This window comes from Tremella mesenterica (assembly GCF_000271645.1).
Source record: "Tremella mesenterica DSM 1558 unplaced genomic scaffold TREMEscaffold_1, whole genome shotgun sequence".
In the NCBI taxonomy this organism is placed as follows: domain Eukaryota; kingdom Fungi; phylum Basidiomycota; class Tremellomycetes; order Tremellales; family Tremellaceae; genus Tremella; species Tremella mesenterica.
The window spans coordinates 341,572-365,559 of record NW_006711225.1 but is presented as its reverse complement, the minus strand read 5'-3'; the positions used below and the strand labels follow the sequence as shown (position 1 = coordinate 365,559).

At 46.7% G+C, this 23,988-nt stretch overlaps 6 protein-coding genes across 6 annotated transcripts; 3 read left to right on the top strand and 3 right to left on the bottom strand.

Annotated features, from left to right (window-relative positions):
* Positions 1 to 1,594: 1,594 nt before the first annotated feature.
* Positions 1,595 to 2,647, bottom strand: TREMEDRAFT_25138 (uncharacterized protein; the record flags this gene model as incomplete). Its single annotated transcript, XM_007000525.1, has 2 exons — positions 1,595 to 1,909; positions 1,958 to 2,647. The coding sequence occupies 2 exons, from the start codon at positions 2,645 to 2,647 to the stop codon at positions 1,595 to 1,597; spliced, it is 1,005 nt and encodes a 334-aa protein (XP_007000587.1).
* A 1,174-nt stretch (positions 2,648 to 3,821) lies between these two features.
* TREMEDRAFT_58116 (uncharacterized protein) lies at positions 3,822 to 4,222 on the bottom strand (the record flags this gene model as incomplete). The annotated part of the gene is made up of 3 exons (XM_007001084.1): positions 3,822 to 3,906; positions 3,969 to 4,048; positions 4,070 to 4,222. 3 exons carry the CDS (start codon positions 4,220 to 4,222, stop codon positions 3,822 to 3,824), a joined length of 318 nt encoding a protein of 105 aa, XP_007001146.1.
* A 560-nt stretch (positions 4,223 to 4,782) lies between these two features.
* Positions 4,783 to 6,059, bottom strand: TREMEDRAFT_58115 (uncharacterized protein; the record flags this gene model as incomplete). Its single annotated transcript, XM_007001083.1, has 6 exons — positions 4,783 to 4,937; positions 4,982 to 5,250; positions 5,298 to 5,527; positions 5,566 to 5,706; positions 5,748 to 5,867; positions 5,979 to 6,059. 6 exons carry the CDS (start codon positions 6,057 to 6,059, stop codon positions 4,783 to 4,785), a joined length of 996 nt encoding a protein of 331 aa, XP_007001145.1.
* A 7,081-nt stretch (positions 6,060 to 13,140) lies between these two features.
* Positions 13,141 to 13,563, top strand: TREMEDRAFT_58114 (uncharacterized protein; the record flags this gene model as incomplete). The annotated part of the gene is made up of 1 exon (XM_007001082.1): positions 13,141 to 13,563. The coding sequence occupies one exon, from the start codon at positions 13,141 to 13,143 to the stop codon at positions 13,561 to 13,563; it is 423 nt and encodes a 140-aa protein (XP_007001144.1).
* Positions 13,564 to 14,163: 600 nt separating this feature from the next.
* Positions 14,164 to 14,734, top strand: TREMEDRAFT_58113 (uncharacterized protein; the record flags this gene model as incomplete). Its single annotated transcript, XM_007001081.1, has 3 exons — positions 14,164 to 14,203; positions 14,267 to 14,398; positions 14,565 to 14,734. 3 exons carry the CDS (start codon positions 14,164 to 14,166, stop codon positions 14,732 to 14,734), a joined length of 342 nt encoding a protein of 113 aa, XP_007001143.1.
* Positions 14,735 to 17,755: 3,021 nt separating this feature from the next.
* Positions 17,756 to 18,723, top strand: TREMEDRAFT_58112 (uncharacterized protein; the record flags this gene model as incomplete). The annotated part of the gene is made up of 5 exons (XM_007001080.1): positions 17,756 to 17,884; positions 17,905 to 18,017; positions 18,059 to 18,191; positions 18,250 to 18,429; positions 18,538 to 18,723. The coding sequence occupies 5 exons, from the start codon at positions 17,756 to 17,758 to the stop codon at positions 18,721 to 18,723; spliced, it is 741 nt and encodes a 246-aa protein (XP_007001142.1).
* Positions 18,724 to 23,988: the final 5,265 nt, after the last annotated feature.

Below are 23,988 nucleotides of genomic sequence, written 5' to 3'. Positions count from 1 at the left end.
AACTCATCTCCTTGAATTGATCCCCCCACACTATCCTCCACTCCAAGCTGCTGCCCCATCGCTCTGCTAAGCTCCTCCAGTGCCCTCCTCTCGTTCTCCTCCATCCTATCTCCGTCCCTACTCATGCCTTGCGTAACTCTCCTATCTGGTTCCATATTATCTTTGTACTTCTCCGAGGTTCGCACGGGTCGTCGGTAAGAGTGATCGTTGATACTGTCACGTCCGTCAAACAACTACCTTCTAACAGACCGACGGTCGACGAACCTCGGCTAACTTGACGCTTCTAAGTCGATGTCTCACCCAACCGGGAGGGCGCAGACGTCGAAAGGAGTGTAACTACGGCGTACTTTGCCGTAGTTACTCTAACTGGGGTTTTGTTCTACTGATGGCGATGTATCTCAATTTGCTTATAGCTATCTCTATCTATCTTTCACTACTGACAACAATCAAGGATCGCTGAAGAACTTCAGCGATCTTCTCAGCTAATATTATCACTCCTCCTAGACGTTCATCCAACCCTCTCGCGCTTTGACGTACTTCAACGTACTTCGTCCAACTTCCCCGAGTCCTCGGCCATCCTCTTCCTCCTTCGACTAACTCCGCCTAACATCGCCGCACTTCTGCTCCCATTGTCCCTACCTAGCCTAACTCCGTCTAACTTCGCCGTACTTCTGCTCCCATTGTCCCTACTTAGCCTAACTCCGTCTAACTTCGCTGTACTTCTGCTCCCATTGTCCCTACTTAGCCTAACTCCGTCTAACTTCGCCGTACTTGGTCTCAGAAGTCCTGAGTTACGTGTAGAGTAAAGAGGTTAAGGCGTGATGGGGTTTTGATGGTCAAAGGAGGGTCATTGTTGGTGGAGTAATCGAGGTGTCACGACGTAGTTCGTGACACTAACCTGGTGTTACGACCTGGCTCACCAGCACCAGGCCATACACTGGCCATGCATGTGACATCTTATGCCACTGCGCAAAAAGGCACAATATTGCAATCAGCCCTATGATTGCAATCCGGTTATAACCTGATGTCACAACTGAGGTTGCAGGGTCATGACACCTGGCTATGTCTCCAATCCCAATTCTTTCTCTTGCTCAGAATCATGAACACTCACAGCTTCCTTACAGGAAACGCCTAAGGCTGGAACAGAAACCTGTTGTTACCACGAGGGGTCTTCACATGAAGGAAGGTTTTGTAGGAAACCGCAGTTGAAGCAAAGTCAGATGAAGAAGATGATGGGTGCTTCACCAGCATGGCAATTGATGATTATAGACATCACTGGTTTATAGACCTTCTTGTTCAGTGGAAACCAAGGTACTATCATACAGCGGGACGCTGAGTAGTCCTGGTTTGTGATACGTGTGTGACAGTTAGCTATCAGAGGACTGACAGGGGTGACAGTGGTAAGATGACCTGGTTGTCTTTTTTGCCTTGGGGTAAGACACAATCAGTTGGTATCAAGAATGTCTCTGATTTATGTACAGTCGCTGTCAAAAGTCTCCGTACAATCCGCGCGCATCGATCATCGGTTACTCACCACTTCTTCTATAGACATTTAGATGCATTTTGGCTAGTTCAATCATGTCTACAGCCCATCTTAGTACTTGATAGCGTACCCCTTAGCATGCTTGACAGCCTCAACCCTCCTTGGCATGCTAGCCACCACCTTGTTGACAATATCCATGTCTATAGCTTCCCACTCCGCCACACAATGTTCAAACAACTGCTCCACGTTTGTCGCTCTTGGAAGGCGCTTGCTAACCTTGTACTTCACCATTGACCAGAGATTCTCGATAGGATTAACATCCGGAGATGAGGGAGGGTGGATAAGTGAATGGAGACCAAGTGTATCACGCTTTTGCTGACTGTGTTTTGCTTTGTGGCATGGAGCGTTGTCTTCAACTACTAGGACCTGGAGAGAATCAGCGGAATTTTGTCTTGTCTCTTGTCATGAACTCACCATTCGGTCAATCTCTGCAGACAATATCTCTTCATACTCCTTCAGCTTTGGTAAGACAATCTCGGAATAGCGAGCGGCATTGAGTCCTCCAGGAGGAAGAAGAATGAGAGGGAATTTATGATTATGTGCCATAGCACCCCATACCATGATAGACTTCCTCCCAGATCGAAATGTTGGTTGAAGATGTTTCAAATCAAACGCCTGTCCAACTCCTCGAGTTGTATAAGCACACCTTGCAAGTCCCAACTCCAAAGACATCTCATCTGTGAAGATAACTCGGCTCCAATCCTGTCCTACATTATCCTTTGCCCAATTGATCCGCTTTTCGATTGCTTGTGGGCGTAAGAAAGGGGTACGGCGCATGACTCGGCGGTGGAGACCATGTCTGGCCGCAATGCGGCGGATGGTGGGTTCACTGAGGTTGTATGTGGAGGCAATAGAGCCGAAGGGAACTTGGGGATGATGGGTGATATCACGGATAATTCGACGAGTAGTTCTTTCCATCTTGGAAGGGCGTCCTGGGCGTGGGCGATCGTAGGCAGTGTCGTATTGTTTGTATCTTTCGACTGTATATTGGACGGTAGATCGAGGCCAGCCTAGCTTGCGAGCAATCTGACCAAGTGTGAGGCCAGCTTTGTGAAAACCAATGACGGTACCACGTTTGGAAGGGGTTCGAGGGATAGTGACCATGGTGAGGAAGATGGGTGGAGAGGAAACCCTCTAGTACCCTTCTTATGCACTTTCATGCTTCCAAATCTTGCATACACCTCCACCTCGGTCATGACTATCATTATTCAGCAATGCATGCATCAGCACGTAGCATAGGGGTCATAGGAACGGGGGATGTGACAGGGGTCGAGGACGAAACCGGGTGGTTGAGGTGTCTCCGATGATCGGTGTACGGAAACTTTTGACAGCGACTGTACAAGTAGAGAGTCATTTGAAGCATGATGATGACACAGAAGACTATCTACTGGGTTTATATCTATTGATCTACCTACTAGCTGCGTAAACATAACACACACTTCATAGAAGGAAGAATGTGGTGAAAGATAGTGAAACGGACGACACGGTTCTACCCTACGATAATGGGCCATATGGTGGTTCCACGGTGGGACATATATGTGCTGTATACACTTGGTCTCCAGCACCAACACCACTACTGAAAAGCCATCAGCATACTGCATAATCATGTAGATGGTTTGAGGAAGGTGTCAAAGGCGCACTCAACAACTCCCAGTCAAACATATTTGCTATGTGTTGTCTCTGATATTGCTCCAGGCTATGCCCAAAAAACCCCGTCCAGATGACGAAATTGGTCATGGGATACTTGTTGGGAGTGACGATTCTTCCCATACCTCCATGGCCCACAGGCTGTTGGAGAAGCGTGAAGAAGATGAAGATAACTACTTTCTCCGACTGACGGATCATGTGGAGTGCAGGGAAGTGAACCTGAGACTTTCCGGCCCACCGTAGGTTACTGCGACAATATGTACAATAACCTACTTGTAACACAACTCCTGTGCATGTCACACTCTCTGTTTCCACTGTACATACATATGTATCAAAGATGGCATGAACCTTATGAGCCATCCTCTTTTCCTCTCTGTACATGCAAGACTCATCACATTCCCTCCTCCCCACTTCTAATTTTGGAAAATCCTCACCATTGTTGAAACTCCCTTCCCCTACCGTTTCCGGCTCTTGCTGCCCTTCTTGAGTTCAGAAAGAGAAAGGCGTGGTGCCATTGTCCTCCTGGCAGAATGTGTGGTTTACAACATAAATAGGTGGCACTCATGTGGTAAGTCCGTCTCAGTTGCCAACTTATCAATCTTTTTCCGCTATGGTCAACACCACACCCAACTCATCCTGCTATGTCTACGCGGTGTTGCTCATCACCAATGACACCATTGCCGACACCAACAAACCTCGTCAACACATGTTCTTGTCTGTGTTGAGCTTTCCCACCAGCATCCATGATGTTTTTGTCAACACACACGCTTGCACTCACACTCCTCCCTTGGTGGATGAAGCCGTCGCTTTCTGGGGATCGATGGCCCACAACGGCGCCAAAGACCATCCCATGCAGATCTTTGCAACATCGATCTAGACTTTCCCATGGGCGGACATGGCGGGTGAGTCTGAACGGAGGTGACCTTGCTGATGGGTAGATCCTGAGTACATGACCAAAGTACCGTCCGGAAGGCCTGTCATGTTGATCTCCACGGGGGTTGTGGAGACTGATAGTGTGAACCGTGTGTTCATAATGGGTGGAAGTATCTACGGGGTGAGTCCACCTCTGATGCAGCGTGCTTGATGATGCTGATGAGACAAGAACGGCCAGCAGAACGTATTCCACTTCAAGGTATGGATCCCAAACACTCCACGATGGGCTCGACTCCCCCTACCCACCGCAGGACAGACGGTCACGGTGAGAGGAGAGATCTATGGGCGTAACGAGACTGGTATCTTGACCGTCATGCTGCACGACATCCAACTTCAAGCTCGTGGGGGACCCTCACCTTCTTCACCTGCCATGGTTGTAACTCCGTCGCCTAAGGGGGTCCGACGTGTCACTCGTAGGTCCAATGTTCAGCTGCTGGGGGTAGAAGAGGATGCTCCAGCTGCTGGACCCTCAGGAAGCGGAGGGTCTGAGGCGGATACATTGGTAGGAGCCATCCACGCTTCAGGAACTGCAGGGATTTGACGAACACCATCCTAAGTAGGAGGGGAATTCATTTTTGAGTTCCAAATCAAGTGGAAATGAATGGTTGTTAGTGCGTGCACTGCACTGACTTGGGCTCACTATATACAATTGTTGCATACTAAACGGATGGCCTGGGAAAGCCGTACCTTTTGAAATGATTAGACAGCCTTTTGCAGGTGAACACGGTGAGAACAATCCTCTTATCAGTGTCTTCAGGATTGAGGGGTAGGACATAATGTAGAAGATGGGAGGCTTGGAAGAAGAGAACATCTCCTGTAAATTCAGTATGGTAATGAGTGAGAGAATTGTTGGCTCACCGACGTTCAGTTCGAACTCAAGGTTGAGCTGTGGGATGACCAGATTGCCTTGCTTCTCACTGGTATCCCATCCACCTTCCCCAAACACAAACACAACCGAATATGTATCATCGTCGTCCCCCCTATCGAAGTGCCAGCCTTCTGACTGTCCATCTGCGATGGCAAGCATCGTACCCACACGTCCTAACTTCAGATCCACCAGCTCGGCTTTGGTCATAGCAAGATCACCCTTAGAGTAATCAGCCAAGAATGGACTGAGAAAGTGTGTGCTAATGGTGAGCTTGACTCTAGTGTTGTGAATGAATGCATGACTTACTGGGTAAGTCGGACATACACATCCCTATCATACTTCTGAAGAGCTTGACGTGCACCTCTGCCAGCAATCTTTGCAAAGGCGCTCATCATAGCTTTGATGGGGAATTGGAGGGCGTCTTTTGAGTAGAAAGGGACGTCAGATTGGGTGGGTGGGTGCCAAATTCCCGCATGATATGATCGATTATCATCTTTGGAGCGTGAAGATGAGCCGCATGAAGGGATAATATTGGCCTGGGCGTGAGTTTCAAGTTGGATCTGTTCAAACTTACGTCGACAATGTCTTTCCAGCACCTTTGGATGATCCTGTTGTCCTGAGACTGAGTGATTCTTTTGAAACCCATGGCCCAGTACTTCGGACGCCCAACTGACTCCCCAGCGTCAGGGAGAGTGCATCTCACGGCAAGAGGATACTTGGCGTCAGAGTCCGCTCATGTGATCAAGATAATCTCACCTCAGATGCTGAGATGGTCCTCATTGGCTGATCTACCCACTCCGACACAAGATCGTTCATCTTCTGTTCGGGATCTTTGAGTGGTTTTGGGTTTCTGACCAGTCCGTCAGGGGCGTCTCTCTTCTTGTCAGGGCGCCGTTGGCCGTAATAATTCTGGAGCAGAGGTGGAGAAGGTGCGTCTATGAGAGCTGGTTGTGAGCGATTGTGAGGATAGAGAGCAACACCACTGACCTGGTTCAAACATCCTATCGGCCGCCAAACGGGCTCGCTTCTTACGTCCAGGCTACCCGGCTTGCGATGCTTTCTGGGCATTTTGTGTATCTATCTTACATTAGCATATTGGCTGAAAAATTCTGGCATAGTTTCCCCCCTCATAGACGTGAATAGGAATTCTTTTGGCAGAGTCTCCCCCTTGTAAACATGATGAAAAAAAATTTGCATAGTTTCCCCTGATAGACGTATGATAGACATGATGATAACAAGAAAAGGCATAGTCTCCCCCCTACAGATGTGATGGAAGTAGAACAGACATGAAAATAGACGTGATGAAGAAAAATTGGCATAGTATCCCCCTGATAGAAAAAAAACGGCATAGTCTCCCCCTGATAGACGTGATGGGAAAAAGGCATTGGAGATGAGAGTGTCACGGAATGAGGTCACGGAATGAGGTCACAGAATAGGAGAGGTCACAGAATACAACAGACACAGAGATCACGGAACCAGAGGGGTCACGGAACCAAGGGGTGACGGAATAGGAGGGGTGACGGAATAAGAGGGGTCACAGAAAAAAAGGGTTACGGACAGAGAGCCTGACTCACTTAGCAGATATCAATGGTGGCGACAACACTGACGATGGTGACAATGGCGATGATGGCGATGATGGCGATGATGGCGATGATGGCGATGATGGCAACAATGACGACGATGGCGATGTTGGCGGTGTCGATGGCGAGTTTGGAAAGATACCCAAAGCAAATAGTTCCAGAACAAGCACATAACCTGATCAGCCGACGAGGGCCTTCCGAGCAACCAGACCCTATATGCTTATCCCTCCCCTCTAAGCTAAGAGTGTGTATGGATGATGGTGGAAGTATGAACGATGGAGTAGTGAGTTTGTTGGATAGCAATGGGGGATGTTTGTCAGCCACAAAACTTGCGCGGCATTTGATCCCGCGGCCTGCGAGCGCGAGCGAGCGGTTTACTGCTAGTCACTACATCACTTACATCACTACTTCACTACACATCACTATACATCACTATACAAACCTGTACGACTATACAAACTGTACAACTATACAAAACTGTGCGACTATACAAACTGTACGACTATACAAACCCGTACGACTATACAAAACCGTATGACTACAAGTACAGTACTTGTTATCACCTACTTACCGGTCACCGGCTCATCCTTTCTTGTACCACTCGGGTAGATTGTTTCATGGATGGAACAGCTCACAGGAGCGCAATGAGCAGGAAGATCTAGTAACTAGGTACGCCCCTTTGACATTGGCTTGTCTGAATTTTAGGTCTTCACATCACCGTAAAGTGTCAATAATACTCTGAATGATCCTGCTCTTCCAAAAGGTGCAAACGCCTTCTCATAATCAAACTCGTGAGAAACCTAGAGCGACAGGTCAAGACTCAAAATCGAGTACGTGTCCCTTGAAAGTTTGTCAGCTTGAATACTGATTTACAGCTGACAACCATTACGAGTACTTTATCACTGGCAGAACCCTCGTCTCTATCCAACGCACACCCATTGTCTCAATATCATCCATCTCCCTCTCGGTCAATTCTAGTCATTTCTCTCACAATCTAGGCTCGTTCACGGCTTTGTTCAGGTTATACAGGATCCATGTTGGAGACATCACTATTGAGTTCGGCAATTGACACGGAAATAAATTCGGGGTCAAACTTTGGATTAGTCGAGACGCCTTTACCCGGACATTCCTCTCTTTATCCTCCACCATTATGTCTGTTTTCGACAACAACTCATGCGGGTCATTCTTTAAACTTTCTTTCATCATCTCAGTATTCCCCCTCTTCAAACCTCATGTCCTCTTTCTCCTCTTTTCCCTGACCCTCTGTCTCATCACTCATCCTACCTTCCATTGATCACGCTCATCGTAATGTTCCACCTATCCTATGATGGAATCGATCGAAAAATACCCCACCGCTATACGGTCACAACTCGGGTCTCATACCTTCATTCAGTCCCCTGTGAGACGACTCACAACCGTAGCTCAAGCAGTATAACGCGGCAGAGTTATGATGGGAGACTGACCCTTGGAGAAATCCAGCGGTGCACGTCTGCACAAACAGGCAGCAGGAACGGAAATCTCAAGTCGTTCGGTCCGCTTTGAGGTGCCGGCGTTTTGAGATTTCAGTCATGAACTGTACAAGAGGAACATTGAAAAGGGTTAAAAGGTTGTTCTCGAGTCATCGACGTGAGTGTCATCTTTGTCTATCCAACTCTATCACCTTTTCCCCCTTTAGTACTCTTATCGTTACCTCTACTGCCTCTCCTCTTCCTCTGCATTTGATCAGGAGTAGATGTCTGCTTTTGATCCAGATCAGTTATCTTGCTTCGTATAAAAACATGATTTCTCGAGGAGAAAAGATGACTCGGATGAAGGTTTGAAAAAGCTCACAATCGTATCAGGTTTGCTGGTATTCTGTATTGAATGGACACTTGACTTACACAAGCACGAGCAGACAGACGGTCAATGTTGATTGGACCGAAATCAAGTCGATCAAAAACGAGTTTTCTCTCCATTCATGCGGTGGTTTGAACACGGTGAGTTTTTGTCCACGTATATCCACATCCGTTCCCGTCTATCTGGTCTTCCTACCGGTTACTGCCTTGCCTATTTACATGAACCTTTCTGCCACGCTGCCTGAACATTCATCCTTGCTAGCTACCCCAAGTCTTGTTGGAAGATAGAACAGGGCAGCGGGGACCTAACATTGTAACACTGGTGACCTCGCTCACTCCCAAATTCGATATTACGAAAGTAAGAATTATTTACTAATTATCATAGCCTGGACATGATGACTATATGTGAGTACATTATCGCGATTGAACACAGTTCGAGGCTGTACCGCTGAGATGATTAGCAGACACTCAGATCATTGGATCCAAAGCTGTCAATCCGTGGGCCAAAGTCGATAGCCCCATCATTCCTATTTCCTCTGGATCATTGCCTATCCCAGAAAGGTGATCAAAGCATTCGCTCATATCGACCACATCCCAGCGGTTCCGCAAGACACCATAGCCAGACCCCATTTCCATTCTTCTTTTTTCCTAATCCGTTCAAAGGCGTCCACCCATTGATCCTCATTGGAAGAAGACGTTGACGGTATCGAGGTGGTGTCTCTCCAGCGACATGATGTACGCTCGAAATGATGTGATCAACATGCCTCGACCGTCTTTTCGAGTTGGTATTCACTTGCCTGTGCCGCCGAGGCCGACGCCCTTGACCCCGTCGCTCTGTGATTGTCCACCTTTGGATCCGTAGAACGCGTTCGTACTGGAATGATCCCATGAGTCATGGTCGAAATCGGCTGCCAAGATGTCAGACACGCAGACATTATTGTCGAGCAGGAGAATTGGATCGGGATTGTCTCAAAAAGTTTGGAGGATACAGGATACGTCAAAAGAAGGAGAAAAAGTCAAAAACGACGGGAAGACACAAGCTTCACAGGACAAGATGGATGGAGCTCCCGGACAAAGTCCCCTCCGTTGGGAAAGACAGCAGGTAAGAATGACGGCTCTGACGGGTTTAGGTATTCCATGAAATTGGTCAAACTTTGGTGGGTCAGTTACACGACTTCATGCTTCTTTCGTGTTATTCCCAGATATGTTTGCTGATTCATCACTTATGCTTGTTTGGGATTATGATTATTTATTACGATCTAGGAGGTTCCCGATTTTCCAGCTCTAGCTGATTTCATTATCTGATATGATTTCATCACTTGGGCATGCAAAATTTATTCAGATCGTTACACAACTTTAGCCTTTGATCTGATTTCAAGGACCACTTTCCCGGCAAAACCCCACCCTCTTCTCCCTCACTTGCAATCGGTCGTCGGTCTCCCTTGCCCTCTTCCAGAATCCAACGTCATGACACCCTCTACCTCTACTAAATCTCTCAATCGATCAAGCCGTCATCATCAACATCGCCCAAGATGTACATATGTAGGATCGTCATTGTCATTCTCAAACAACTCGAGCGATGGAAAGCTGAACTCCTGCCCACCCCTGTTCATTTGACGTTCTCTATAGGACCTGTTTTTGGATTCAACCATGACTGGCGTCAAGGAAGAAGCATGAGACCTCTGTGAGCTCAATAAGAGGTTTGAAAGAGCAGAAAGGGTTGGAAACAACCTACTACCGGGGTGTCGTCAACGGAGGAAAGATCTGAGATCTGCCAACATGAACGTTTGTAAGAATGATGTTTAGTCGAACAGGATAGATTTGTCTGGGGTGGGTTAGGTGAGTCGATTGCGTAATGACTCGTATTAATCGAGTAGAGATGAGTGACACGAATAAAATGTTAAAGCATACATCTTGACCCTTTGTACTGAATCAATAGCATACGAACTGACATCAACATGATTGAGTCTATCGGATGCTCACCACAAATGTCATCAAATCCAAACGAAACCAGGTGGTGAAGGAGGAAGAAAAGAGAAGATGAGTACTCTACTGTACACTTATTTATACCTTGGCTTGGTAAGGAATCTTCCTGTTTATCCGGCCAAATTCTTGTTGATATTGCAGATTGATTGCTCTACTGCAAGTTACCTGTCATGACACCTCAGCTGTATCACTCCAAAGTTACACCCTGCACCCTCTGGTGGATGAAGTACATGAGCTGGTTCAACGGTACGAGTACGAGTATGATTTTCCTCGTCCGTGTTTCTCAACCATAACCGTAACCGTCTTCTGTCATGGAACATGGATTGATACTAACATAGCATAGAGCTAGGCATGGTCAATCTACCGGATCTTGGAAAATTGTTAATTTTTACCCAAACTAGCAACCTTGTACGCATAAGATCATGATAGGAATTATCCCTTGAGCGGTTTCACAGTGTCTTTGAATGACAGTCAACACTGTGAGTTTTGGTTATGATTAACAGAATACGGTCGGCTACTGATCACTCAAGGAGTAAGATTACGCATATGCATATCTTCTACGAGTTGATTGGTGATTCAACCTCTCCTCGACTACTTCATTCATGTCTCGTTTTATCTGACACCTGTTCTCAACTCTACCGTCCCGTTCTTTTCATCGCTCACACACGTATGGAGCATGGAGACGGATCTCTTTCCTTCATCTATCTTCTTCCCCCCAAAGTCTTTTCTTCTTCTCATTCCTCTTCTTTCTTCTTTCTCCCCTTCTATTACGTCCCTTCCTTCACGTTCTGATAGATGTAGACACATGTACATTTGATGCATGTTTTTCCCCCCTCTGTATTATTCTGAATATCAGCTTTCAAACTTAACAGATTTCAACAGTAGGACGTACGCACCCACTGTGTACAGGACAGGAACAACTCACACCATGTAATCATCTCCTCTTTATCCTCCAAGATCTCACTTGAGAATGATTCCAAAACTCTCTCATGACACGGCCATTCATGCCCGTGGAAAAAGGCAATCGAGGTGTACCTGCGGTTAGGTGATGCTTGGAGTGCATTGCACGGTACCAACATCAAACCTGGGAGAGTTGGAAGTCGTCCTGTGGGAGAGCGTGCAGGGTCGGTAGTACCCACGCAACCAGTCGGTGAACGTGAGGGGTCGGTGAAGCCCCAGCAACAAGGGACAATTCCTGGACTAGTCGCACCTGGTGGAGTGAAGGGAGTAACAGGTACCACGGTGACAAGGACGGGGATGAGGATAACAGGAGAGGATTCGAGGGAGTGAGGACGCTGGCAAGCTAAGGAAAATAGAGCCCAGGGAATGAAGAGGCCGTAAGGGTAGATTTCGATAATCTAAAGTCAGCAAAAGCCATGCGGGAACATTGCATTGGGATACATGAGACCAAGATCATGGAGGCCAAAAGAGTAGTCGGTCAGAAGCCGTACAGCTATGATCTAAGGGATGATGCAACAGCAGATGAGATGGCTAGACATGTGGAGGATTTTCTGCAGACCATAGCGGAGGCAAAAATGGTGGGTATAGATCTGGACCTACATGACAGGGCACATACCTTCCTCAACACCATTCTAAGCTCCATCATTCCAACTCATACATGTCAAAATACATGCGAACAAAGCGTGGCTGAATGTAATTGCAAAGTATAATGCCGAGACTGCGAGGCGTCAAGTACGTCCTGTTGGAAGGATGAATAAGTAGGGGTTCATGATGTTGGCCGTCAAGGAGAATGGTAACAGAGTGAACCGTGAGAACCTCACTGATAGTCAGTATCAGAAGATAATCAGGAAATGTTTCAACTGTGATAAAGTAGGCCACCCGACCAAGGACTGTTACAAGCCGAAAAGGCCAAATGGTGGCCATGTCAGGGGTAGAGATGATAAGAAGGGAGGTAAGAAGGGGCAGAGGGAACAGAAGAAAGACAGAACGGGACGCACAGGTTTGAAAGAACAATCCCAGTCTGAATCTGCTGAACCCTCCAAGCCTAACTCCCTATTGGCGACATCATTACCGTAGATGGTGAACACCAAGCGTGGACAGCCATGGTGGTCGCGAGTGAATCGTGGTTCCATGACAGAGGGTACATGAATAATATTGTGTGGGATTGAAGATCCGTGTGTCAAAGATGATTGGAGTGATGTGATGGAATTGGCTACCAAGACTAGAGAGGTCAACTCAACACGGGTTATACCTACTTGGGTAGTGGACAGAGGTGCTACTCACCATATATCCATTCACAGATCCATTCTGACCAACCTCTAAAGGTTGATTGAACCAAGGATATTTGGTTTGGCCTCTGGAAAATCAATGACAGCCCTAGGAATAGGTGATACTAAACTCGAACTAGACTCGAAACCGAGGTTGGTACTGAAAGACGTACTTGGTGTCTCCACCGCAAGGTTAAGCCTTCTGTCATTATCGAAATCATTACTGTGGGGATGGAGAGCAAACCTTGATTGTGATGGTGGGTTGCTGGGGAGAGGAAAGGAAGGACTAGGTGTAATGAAACATGGCTCACTTTGGTAAGTATGCTTTGGTGAAACAATGACTGCCGTGACGATCATCATATCGACACCAAAACCCATATCATCACTCGAGTCTGAACATCAGAGACTTAAACACATAGGTGTAGACAAACTCAAGAGTCTAGGTGGACAGGGATCATTGAGAGAGGAATGGGAGACTTACAAGAATGACCCATTCTTGACCGACAATCGCCCAGCCTGAATGCAGGCCAAGATAACCCGTATACCCAAGAACAAGGAAGCACCGATGTTGAAAGGAGATGGCAAAGGTGTAGGCGTCGATATAACTGGACCGTTCAAACCGGGAATAATCAGCGAAAGGTATTTCTGCGTTGGTATTGAAAGGGCGAGCCAAATTGTCTTCACGATACCAATAACCGTCAAAAGTGAGGCATCAGATCTAGTACAGCAGTGTATATTGGGGTTGGAAAAACAGCTCAGGGAAAGAGTGAGAGTGGTGAAATCCAATGGGGGAGGTGGACTTCGACAGTCATCAAATGCGAGAATTCTATCTATCAGCCGGGATCAGCCACTACATCACGCCAAGTTACACACCAGAATTGAATGGAGTGGCAGAAAGGATGATATATACCTTGAAGGGTATGGTCATGGCCATGTTGCTTGATTCTGGGTCACCGAACGGATCTTGGCCCTATGCTGTCAGGTATGCCGCTATGATAATGATGAAAACATCGATTGGAAATCGGGTTGAACATCACTCACTGGAAGACAGACCAATCTAGAGATTGTAAAGGGATTCGGAGAACGATGTTACGTTCAGGTACCAACGGAGATCAGAATGAAGTAAGACTTCACCGTATCTAGGGGTTTGTCAGCCATTATTCTTGGCCGGGATGAGGGTGTAAGAGGATATATTGTCAGGGTGGACAGATCAGGACAAAACAAGTACTCACGAGACGTGCATCGCTCGACAGGTCGATCTCCTCTTGATTATTGTTCAAATTGCATGATCACCACTTTCTGCACGTTGGTCTGGGAGTGTTTCATCGTTGAAGATGGGATCTAGCTTGACTTTGATGGTGTCGTGAGGCCTCTAGGTGAGGTCGGGGGACTCTTTAGTCATCACTATTCGCTAATGAGAACGACTCACCAGGTATTGGGCGTCATTCTACAGCTAGGAGAAGAGGACGGGGTGTTTGAGGAGGCGATTGGGCCTATGAGAACGAGATCGTTGACAAAGAGAGAGATGATATAAACGAAGGAAATGATTTGTTCCTGGAGTTTGATTGCAAGCCTGATGATAGGTTAGTCACCCTTGCATCAATCACTGTTATTGGTAGCGGACACCTCTCTCATTGATCCCATAGCTCCTAAAGAAGCAAAACAGGTGCCGGATGGTGAGAAATGGTTGGAGTCCATGGGAAAAGAGATGGCCAACATTGACAGTAAAGGGACATGGAGAGAAATGGTGTTACCACCAGACCGAAAAGCCACAGGCTGTAAGTGGGTGTTCAAGGTAAGGACAGATTCAGAGGGACACCTACTAAAGTACCAGTCGAGGTTTGGTAGCCCAAAATTTCTGACAAGTACCGGGTGTCGATTTTGAGTAAATGTGCCCAAATGTAGGTCGAGCGGGATTGCTAAGGTTACTCTTGACACTCACAGGGACAGAGGATCTTGAGGCTCGACAGGCTGTCGAAGGGGCGTATTTGAACGGTAAAGTCGAAGTTGTAAACCACTTGATGTATTCCAAGGGAATGAAACCAAAGCAAGGATGTAATGCTTCGAAGGTGATAAAATTGCTTTACAGGTCAAAGCAATCGGGAAGGACATGATAGATCAAGCTAGGAGAAGGATTATCACACCTAAGTTTTCGAGAAGTGAACCTGACTGGGATCTTCACTACAGACCAGAGGGCAGAATTGAAGAAAAGGGAGCAGCAGTGTTGCTTGATGTCGACAATCTAGCACTCGCGACTAAATCGGTTCGTGATGCCCAAGAAGTTTTCGAAGTACTAGGAAAAAGTTGGATAATAACCGACCTGGGGGAGATCAGCATGATCCTCGGTATGAAAGTAGCCCGCGGTAGAAAGAAGAAGGTGATATGCTTAAATCAACCAGCATACAACAATGAAGTGGTTCAAAAATTCTCAGAAAACGACTTACATCGAGTTTGAAAACACCATCCCCCACCACGGTAAAGGATACAACAGGATCTGAGGTAGGAGTCGAAATCCGACCATATCAAGAGTCGATAGGATGTCTAGAGTGGTCAGCCAAATGCACACGACCTGACAAATCATACTCAGCGTCATAGCTAGCAAGGTAACTCACCAAGCTTACAAAAAAGGAACGGGAAGAAGGTATAAAGGTGATAAATATTACCATTGAACCACCAGATTACACGGTATTTGACTTGGCGGAGAACCTAGCAATCTTGCAGGTAGGGTGGACACCAATTGGGCAAGTTGTAAAGACACATGACAATCAACGACAGGTTGGACATTCATAATGAACGACCCACCAATAACAAGGAGTCATGAAAGACCAGCAACAGTATTGTCATTGACAGTAAAAAGGAGAGTACATTGCGATGTTGGAAGCAGCAAAGGAAGCAATGTGGTAGAGAGGATTGCTGAAAGAGATAGGCTACAATCAGCTCAATCCTACCACACTGAACTGCGACAACCAGAGACTGATCCTACTAGCGAAGATACCTGGTACTCACCAGAGGACAAAAGACATTGACATACGACATCATGTGATACGAGATCTAGTCAGTAACATAGTTATTGAACTGAGATACATCAGCACTGTCTCTCAGAGAGCAGATGTACTTACGAAACCTCTGGTTGGAATACCACATGAGATGAACCTGATGTCAATACATGTCGACCAACCGACCGATGGTAAAGACGGTATGATACTTGTCAACTACGACAGAGAAGGAATGATCGATTACGATTTCTCTGATGGGAAAAACGATTTCGTGGGGTCATAAAGAGGGGATTGATAATCACCTGAAGAAAAGGAGAAACTCACCGAAGATACAACTGTCGTGAACCATGACAAAACATTTTCTGCACAATCAAAAATCAATACGAGTTTGAGGATTGGTAGTAAACCGCCATGAGGAACAAAAGCAGTCAGATAGAGAAATAATACATAGGGTAGGAGATCAGAAGGTAGGGAGTACAACTGATGCAAGACTGATCATCAGCAAAGGACAGAGGAGACGGAATGGGAGGAACTACCAAACTAGACCATTTTGTAGCCCTCAGGAACAAAGTCGCCCAGAATGTCACTCACCTCGTTCACCAGTTCACCAAATCAGCTGATCTCCAATCACCGCCAAAAGACCGGCGAAGATTGGCCCCCGTACCCAAGCAATGATAGATGAAGAAGGCATATTGACAAGTCGAGGATTGATGATCTATCCCGTCAGCCAGGGTATCATAGGAAAACCAAATCAGAGTGAGTTGAATGATGCACATCATGAACTACAAGCTGGACAGGAAGGGAAATCGTGCAGAAAGAGAGATAAGAGTGTAACAAGTGTAGAAAAATGAGACACGAACCCACCCCGAATGAAGAGAAAAAGTTAACTGGAAAAAAGAGAATAAGAGTGGGAATTCCCCATGTGGCAGAGCAGAGGAGGAGGAGCCCCGCACAATCAATCTCACTGGCCACTGGAAATGTCGTCATCATCTATCCATCATGGGCAGTCCATACGAGATACGTCCATTCTTCGTACACTCGGAATTGTGCCTGGGCATCTGGTGACGCCATCAAGAGATGACATTGAAGATGACGTCAATACCGATTCCAGCTGTTGAAACTTTACACTGTACCATCTCGTCACCTTTTGTTGTCTCGTTTGACCACTACTTGATCACATATCCACAACTTTGACCAGCTGACCATTTACAACTCCAACATGTGTAACGAGTCCGGTGAAACACAAGATATCCAGGTACTACCTCACTAACTTACTGAATGATCGTACTCATGCTGACCTTGCCAGAACTCAAATTGGAGTCTACCATCTCCACCTCCCCAACCGCTTGAGTATTTCAGGTTCGCTCAACAAGACCCCCCGTCCCCTTCGCCTGTACGTCCTCTTCAGTCCGACCCCTGTCTCATCTCCGTATCTCCCTTCTCCAGCCCCCCTGGATCCACCCAACCATCCGGCCCCTCCGATGGGGGAGCTTTATCTGATGATCTCCCCCGAGGACCTCACACACCACCTCCCCCAAACCAGTACTTACCTGGTGCGGAAGACAGTTTTGAGCAAGATATGGAGGCGGAGGTCCCAAGTCATTGGAGGACCTTCTTTGGTATACCCCCTCATACACATACCCTCTCGTCCTCGGCTCCTCCCAGCCCTTTCCCACCAAGCTCCCCTCCCATCCCACCCTCACTTTCTTCTTTATCATCTATGTCCACTCTATCTTTACCAGTCAGCCTCACCGCGACCGACCCACCCTCACTTTCCCCATCCACTTTATCCACATTATCCACCCTCTCTTTACCGGTCAGCTCCGCTCCCGCCAATCCACCCTCACTTTCCTCTCTTCCCACCTCTATCACACCACCTTTTTTACTGTCCCAATCTCCACCCCACCCTCACCCGATAAATCTGAACCATCCATGACACCTTTACCCGCAGGACCCTCGTCATCTCACCTCAAAACATCCATCGTCATTTCACATGTGATCTCTTCCGAGGAATCCGCAGTATCTCACGTAACAATCCCACCTTCTCCAGCCTGACCTTTACCCGTCGCACCTTTCTCTCACGTACCAACCTTCACCGCCCCTTCATACGTCACTAGTGAAACTCCCAAGTACGAGTGTATGAGTGCGTCAGAGAAAACTTATGTCGTGTATCGTAAACGTGTCTTGTTGACAACCAACCGTACGAGAGATTTGCTGGTTCGACATGCACTCATCCGCTCTTGTAACTTTCCAGTCAGTTTTCTCATAGTAAGTCTGCTGACAACCAGACATACTCCATTGTCATTCTTCTCCCCAGGGAATCCCGCCGAACGGACTACCCAGGAGACATATCTATCAGGGAAAAGATCTGGCAGAGAGAAGGAAAATGTTTGTTGCCTGGGTACGTCACTCTTAAAAAACGTACAATAGTTGACAATAAAGGTCTCAAACAGGGATGCTTCCATCCAACGGACGTGGCCAGATGATCAACGGACAGACTCCAACTCACTTGGCGGGAGTTACTGTGCGAGGGGTCGCTTGCTTTTGTGCAAAGAACACTCAGCAATTCGAGATAGTAAGTCATCACGGCCATCGGTAGTATCTGGTTGCTGACACGCAGGACGACGCCGAAGCTTCATATTCAAGCCCTTGGCTTATCCACACATTCACATTCTCCTCAAACTCCCGTCGATGATCATGAAACCTCCAGCGATGGCGAAGCAATGCCAACTTCCGAACTGAAACGGATGTTCCCATCTACAAAGGGAAGAGATCAGGGATGTCTTGGAAACAAGCTCAGTCAAGCGAAAACAGTAAGCAATCCGCACAACCGCTTCCAAAACCTATTCTCCTCGCTCGGTACCGGTTAACCCGAACTTCCCTCTTCTCTACCTCGACCGCATCCCGCAGCTGATTGTCAGTTGGTTCTGGATGGAAGAGTGCCAGCCTACCAACCTCCTACCCCACCACCCAGTATGTTGGGGGTCATGTTGTTGTCTTTCGCCTCAGCAAAGCCGAGGCTCGCTGTGTCGATCAAGAGTGGGGAGCGGGTGACAGAAGTGGGGATAGCAGATCATGGTAATCAACAACAAGGCGAAACTGGATAATCGCGACGGACCTCGAATTAACCCGACAGAAATTTGGCCATTTCACCCAAATCCAGTCACAACTCACCCAAATCCCTACACTTCATCAATATTGCAAATTATGAAGATGTAAGACATGTAGAATGATCCTACAGAGTTCAGGATGCATAAAATGCACAGAGATTGGGTGTATCATGCATATTTCACCATTGAGAGTTTCAACACTCGCATCAAGATGAATGACCAAACATACACTCTTGTCAAAAATCTCACGTTGAGCCTCTCAAACCGTCGTGAGCTTGATAGATTACGCCCGACATCCGTAGCCTTGTGTGCACTCTGAATGATTGCTTCTGAACCGTCAGTGCTCGGCTAACGTGACAGGTCTGACATTAGATGAGACCCTGTTGTTAGAAGAAGGCCGGGTGGAGATGAGTGCATTATGTGAGGAAAAGGTGGAGCTAAAACAAGGCAAGCAAGTCATGTCGAGGTGGGAAAAGTTACATCCAACGTGGATAACGATAGAGCGGTCAATGGTTTGTGCTGATTCCAGTCAACCTCTGTCATCCTCTCAACCAGACTAGCCCTTATCAACGTACCTACCTACCTACCTACCTCGCTATCTATCCCCACAACCTGACACATTCTATCACATCTACTCAAGCTATGTCACTCCGTCACCTGTGCCTGCTCTTCCTCTTACATACGCTCCTCTTGCTTCCGACCCATCATCTTTCATCTTACTAGGTACTGGTAGATGTCGGAGTTCTGCCCGCTCCACAGAAGCCATCCAGCACCTGGGTGAATCAACAAACTTCCAGCTCCCCGGTCCTTTCAGATCGGGGAAGACGGCATCGCTCTTGGGAGATCTCAACTCAGTCACATCCACCGTAAACAAAGCAACGGGCCATACGTTCAGCAACCAAGATAGTCGAGAGTCGAAGAGGAGGGCAAGGTACAGGGATGGGTGCCAAAAGTAGGGGCTGCTTGCCCTACACTCGTTCGAGAAGAAGACAGTCAACGTATGAGTGGACAAAGGATTTATCTCATGTTTGCTAATAATTAGATGGTAATACAGAGGGGAAAAAGAGCATGCATCAATTCTACATGTCTCTATACTTATCACATTCCACTCACACTCATAAAACCAGAGACGATCGAATAAAGTTCAGAGGATAAGTTGAACGGAGAAATATTCGACGGAAGGGGTAATTCTAACGGCGGTTCGGCCGTCCTGGCCCGATTCTATCGGCTAACATCTCAGGGTGTAAGGAGCAAAGGGGAGATAGAGATATATAGATGGACGAAAGTGAGATAGGTAGATAGATTGAGAACGAAAGCGACATGTGCAAAACCAAATCACTCGAAAGGAAAATAACAATAAACCCAGCGTACACCCTGAGGAACCGGTCTCAAATCGTTTAGACCCAAACCATCTGATACTCTATCCCCACAATCGTCGTAAACTGTTACGACCCTGTCGTAACCCATATGATAGAAGGGCAAACTGTACATGCTAAGTAACCAAATGGCATAGTACAAGTGGTAGGAGACAAACGGGATATACAAATGGTATAGAAACATTTGCATAGGCAAATGGTATAGGCAGATGGTACACGAGGGAGGAAGAGGGGACAAATTGGAGACACCATCTGTTCAAGAAGAATGTCTATATAAACCCTTTGTAGGATCCTCTTTCTCAAGGATCAATATATTTTCTTGCCACATCTCAAAGATCTCGACTTAACCTTGCAACTCGACTTCGACCTCAACATACCTTCCCTCGCTATCGACACCCCTCTCCTCATCATCTCGACTTGCCAGATCCTTCCGAGTCACTCAGCTGTCCGACCAGCTTCACAAGTCTACGAGCTACACTTCGTTCCTTGTAGCTCAAGCTTGTAAACTACTTCAGTCCACCTGTCTCTTGTGTCTTAGAGATCTGCTAGGGACAGGTCGTGACATAAACAGCCATAAAAACATTCCGTACCGGATTGGTAAAACATCCATAAAACCTAGCGACCTGACCGGTGATTTGCAATCCTATCAATTGGTTCGTAGAGAATCTTGTTTCTTTGTTTAGATTCTCCAGAGCTTCTTTTCGAGTGTAGGTGTCTTGTTCGTTTGTGTCTTCTAAAGGTTGCTGGCTCTTTTCTTGGTCTGGAAATTGAATTTGGATCCTCGTTTTGTGAACGTTCTTCTGCAAACCTCAGTTGTCTCATCAATTTCTCTCTCCCATGATCCCAACTTCTCTTTGTTGATCGAGGGTTGGATTCTTCGGTCGCGAGAAGGGAATTGAGTGCGAGGTTTTGGGATGCTTGGGTTTGTAGGGTATTCGATTCGGAGATGAGGGTTTCGGTGGTGTTTTGTAACGGTACTGGAAACACGACGACTAGGTCGCAGGTTGGGTCGAACTCGATGGAGGTCTCGTGGAAATCTAGGGGCTCTGGTGCTAATGGATCGTGTCTCCTCTGCAATCGATGTAGCCAAAGAATGATATTGAAGAATCAGCAAAGTTGGTACTTTGCTGATTGTACTATATACTGTCTACGGGTATCCGTGTCCTCCTCTCAGTTCCTACTGCAAGCGTCTATGTACATACTCGGACAGGTGAAAAACCGCTTTTGAGCAAACCCAGTGGGGAAATCTCGAAAAGGGAAAACCCGTCCCTACCTACTGCAGCACTGCCTCCAACTCCCGCTTTCCTCTGTCCTAATCCGTCGAACTCGATAGAGTCCTCTCGATTCGTTGTTACCCCGTAACATGTTTGTTAGTTGGTTTTGGGTGTTTTTGATTTGGTTTTGAGTCTCGTTCAGGTGGTTCTCAGTGTCTATTGTCCAGTGGACTTTGAAGTCTCTTTCAATTCAACTCGAAGTTTCAGTCAGTGCCTGGTGGGTTTTGTTCATTCGACTTTGACTTTGTTTGAATCGGATACGACTTTCGATCGGTTGATTCTGAGTTTCCTTGAACTGAATTTGATGTTCTTCCAAGCGAACATGTTTCTCCTCGAGTCGACTCTGAACCCCGTTCAATTAAACTTGATTCTCTTTCAATCGATCTTTGAACCCCCTCCAACTGTCCAACCCTCTCATCCAAACTCTCCAACGTCTCTTCCAACTTGCCCTGCATTTTCATCCCTCAAGTCCGATACGAATTCATTTCATCTTTCACGGTGTTACTCAACACATCTTTCCCTAATAATTCACGTTGAATGATTGATTTTTCTTCATAGAAAGTTGAATCTTCACCTTGTATTTCCGAATTTACCTCCACATCCACATCTTTTGTTTCCGCATCGTTGTGTTTATCAACGTCTTCTCCTTGCGAATCCACCTGTACATGTGTATGTTGATGTTTCTGAAGGGTTCTAGAGTGACGTAAAGTACGTGATAAGAGATCCGTGACTTGTAACTGCATACACACAGTATCAGACCTGATCGAATATTTATATTCATCTTTCAGTGGAAGAGAGAGGTATTCAGGGATTGTCATAGCTTGAGAATGGAAATCGACTGATTGGTGGTCGTCGTCGTCGTCGGTGGGAGTGAGTTCGGTAGGGAAGGGTTGAGTGGGATAATGTTTGTATCTGTAAAGTCAGCAATAGTCCAGAGAGGTGTGTGTGGGGAGGGGGTTATTTCATGACTTTGAAGGTGGGGTGGAGTTTGGATAGTGACAACGAACAGCAAGCAACATGGAGCGACGGACGGACAATTTGAGGGAAAGAATGAGGACTGGGCTCGAGAAATGACTGAAGAAAGGGTAGATGAGAATTGCAGTACTGTCACCAAAGAGAGCCAAAGAGATTATGAATTTCTTTTATAAAACCGACTAACCTATTGACAAAATCAACCACTCCCATCCTCTCGGGCCAACCAAAACCACTCTTAGCCAATCCCGACAACCTATAATAATCCTCAAAGTCCTAACACCAGGAGTATCAGAAGCGTTCATCTGAACAAACCCTACCGATTTCTCCAAACTTCGAACTCTGAATGACGTTCAAGTTGTCTTTTGGGATCTCAGCAGTTTGATCATGTTGGATGAAATCCGTATAATTGTAATGTCACTATGCCAGCTCGGTTCACCTCAAACCCACCGCCCCCCCCCCCCCCACCCTTCCCCCCCCAACAGGCATACAGTACATAAGAATATGGAAAGGTTAAACCGTCTGGGGAGCTGATAAGATATAAACATCATCTTTCTCAAAAGCGACGTTGATTTCTTCCACTATGGATCTTGCGATTTCTTTTAGATGGTTTGGACGCAAGTGGAAATGGTGATGGTTGAGATGATTGGGAAACTCGGATCCAATTATGTGGATGAGCATCTCCGTGTAAAATCCGATGTCTGGACAAGATTTCGTAATGTGATATGATCTCGCTTCTGTGATTGTCAGTCTCGTTCGAGCGTGGTTGAGATGGGGACAAGGGGCTGTGAGTGATAATGTTGAGAAAGAGGGAGGGAGTGAAGTGTGAAGCGTGAAGCGTGAAGAGTGAGATGTGGAGGGTGGAGAGTGAGATGTGGAGGGTGAAGAGTCAAGGGTAGAGTAAAGAGTAAAGAATACAGAGCAAAGAGCAAGTGCAAAGTAAGGAAAGACCAACAATTAAAATATGACTCACTTCTCTTCTATTGAAAGTTTCTTCAATTGACTAGAACAAGTTTTACCCATTCCATCTTCCACGATGACCGCCAGACAGTGAAGTTTCCCTCTTTCGTTCTTTGTCTTCTCTTTCCCTATCTTCTGTTACTCTTTTATCCCTCCCTTTCCTTCTCCCTTCATCTCATTCATCTCCATCATCTGGCCTTCGTCTGGCTCACTCATCTCGTTTACATCGTTGAACTCGCTGACCTGACCGTTTATCTCATGGATCTTGTTCATCTGGTTCACTTCGTCATCCTTAGCAACCACAAACCCTCCAGAAGACCCTTCATCTTGACAAAGTCCAACTGGGGAAGGTTCAAATACCCAGTGATCATTTCACGTTCGACCTGAAAATATTCGACAGCTTCTGCAATCAACGACGGATGTTTGTTTTTGAATGGGAACTGTTTGATCACGAGCGGACAAGGCGGGGGCCGTTCGCTCGTCTCAAAGGATACGTTTCCATTTTTGTCTTCGATTTTCCCCATCATCCCTCTTGAAAGCAAAACCATCAATGGCAGGGTTGCGCTCCAGCGTGTTGAAAGAAAGAGTCTGAGTTGTGGGGAAAGAACGATCAAATGTGTAAAACCGGTTTTTAGATCATACGTCGTCCACATCCTTCCTCTTCCACGTGATTTGCCTAG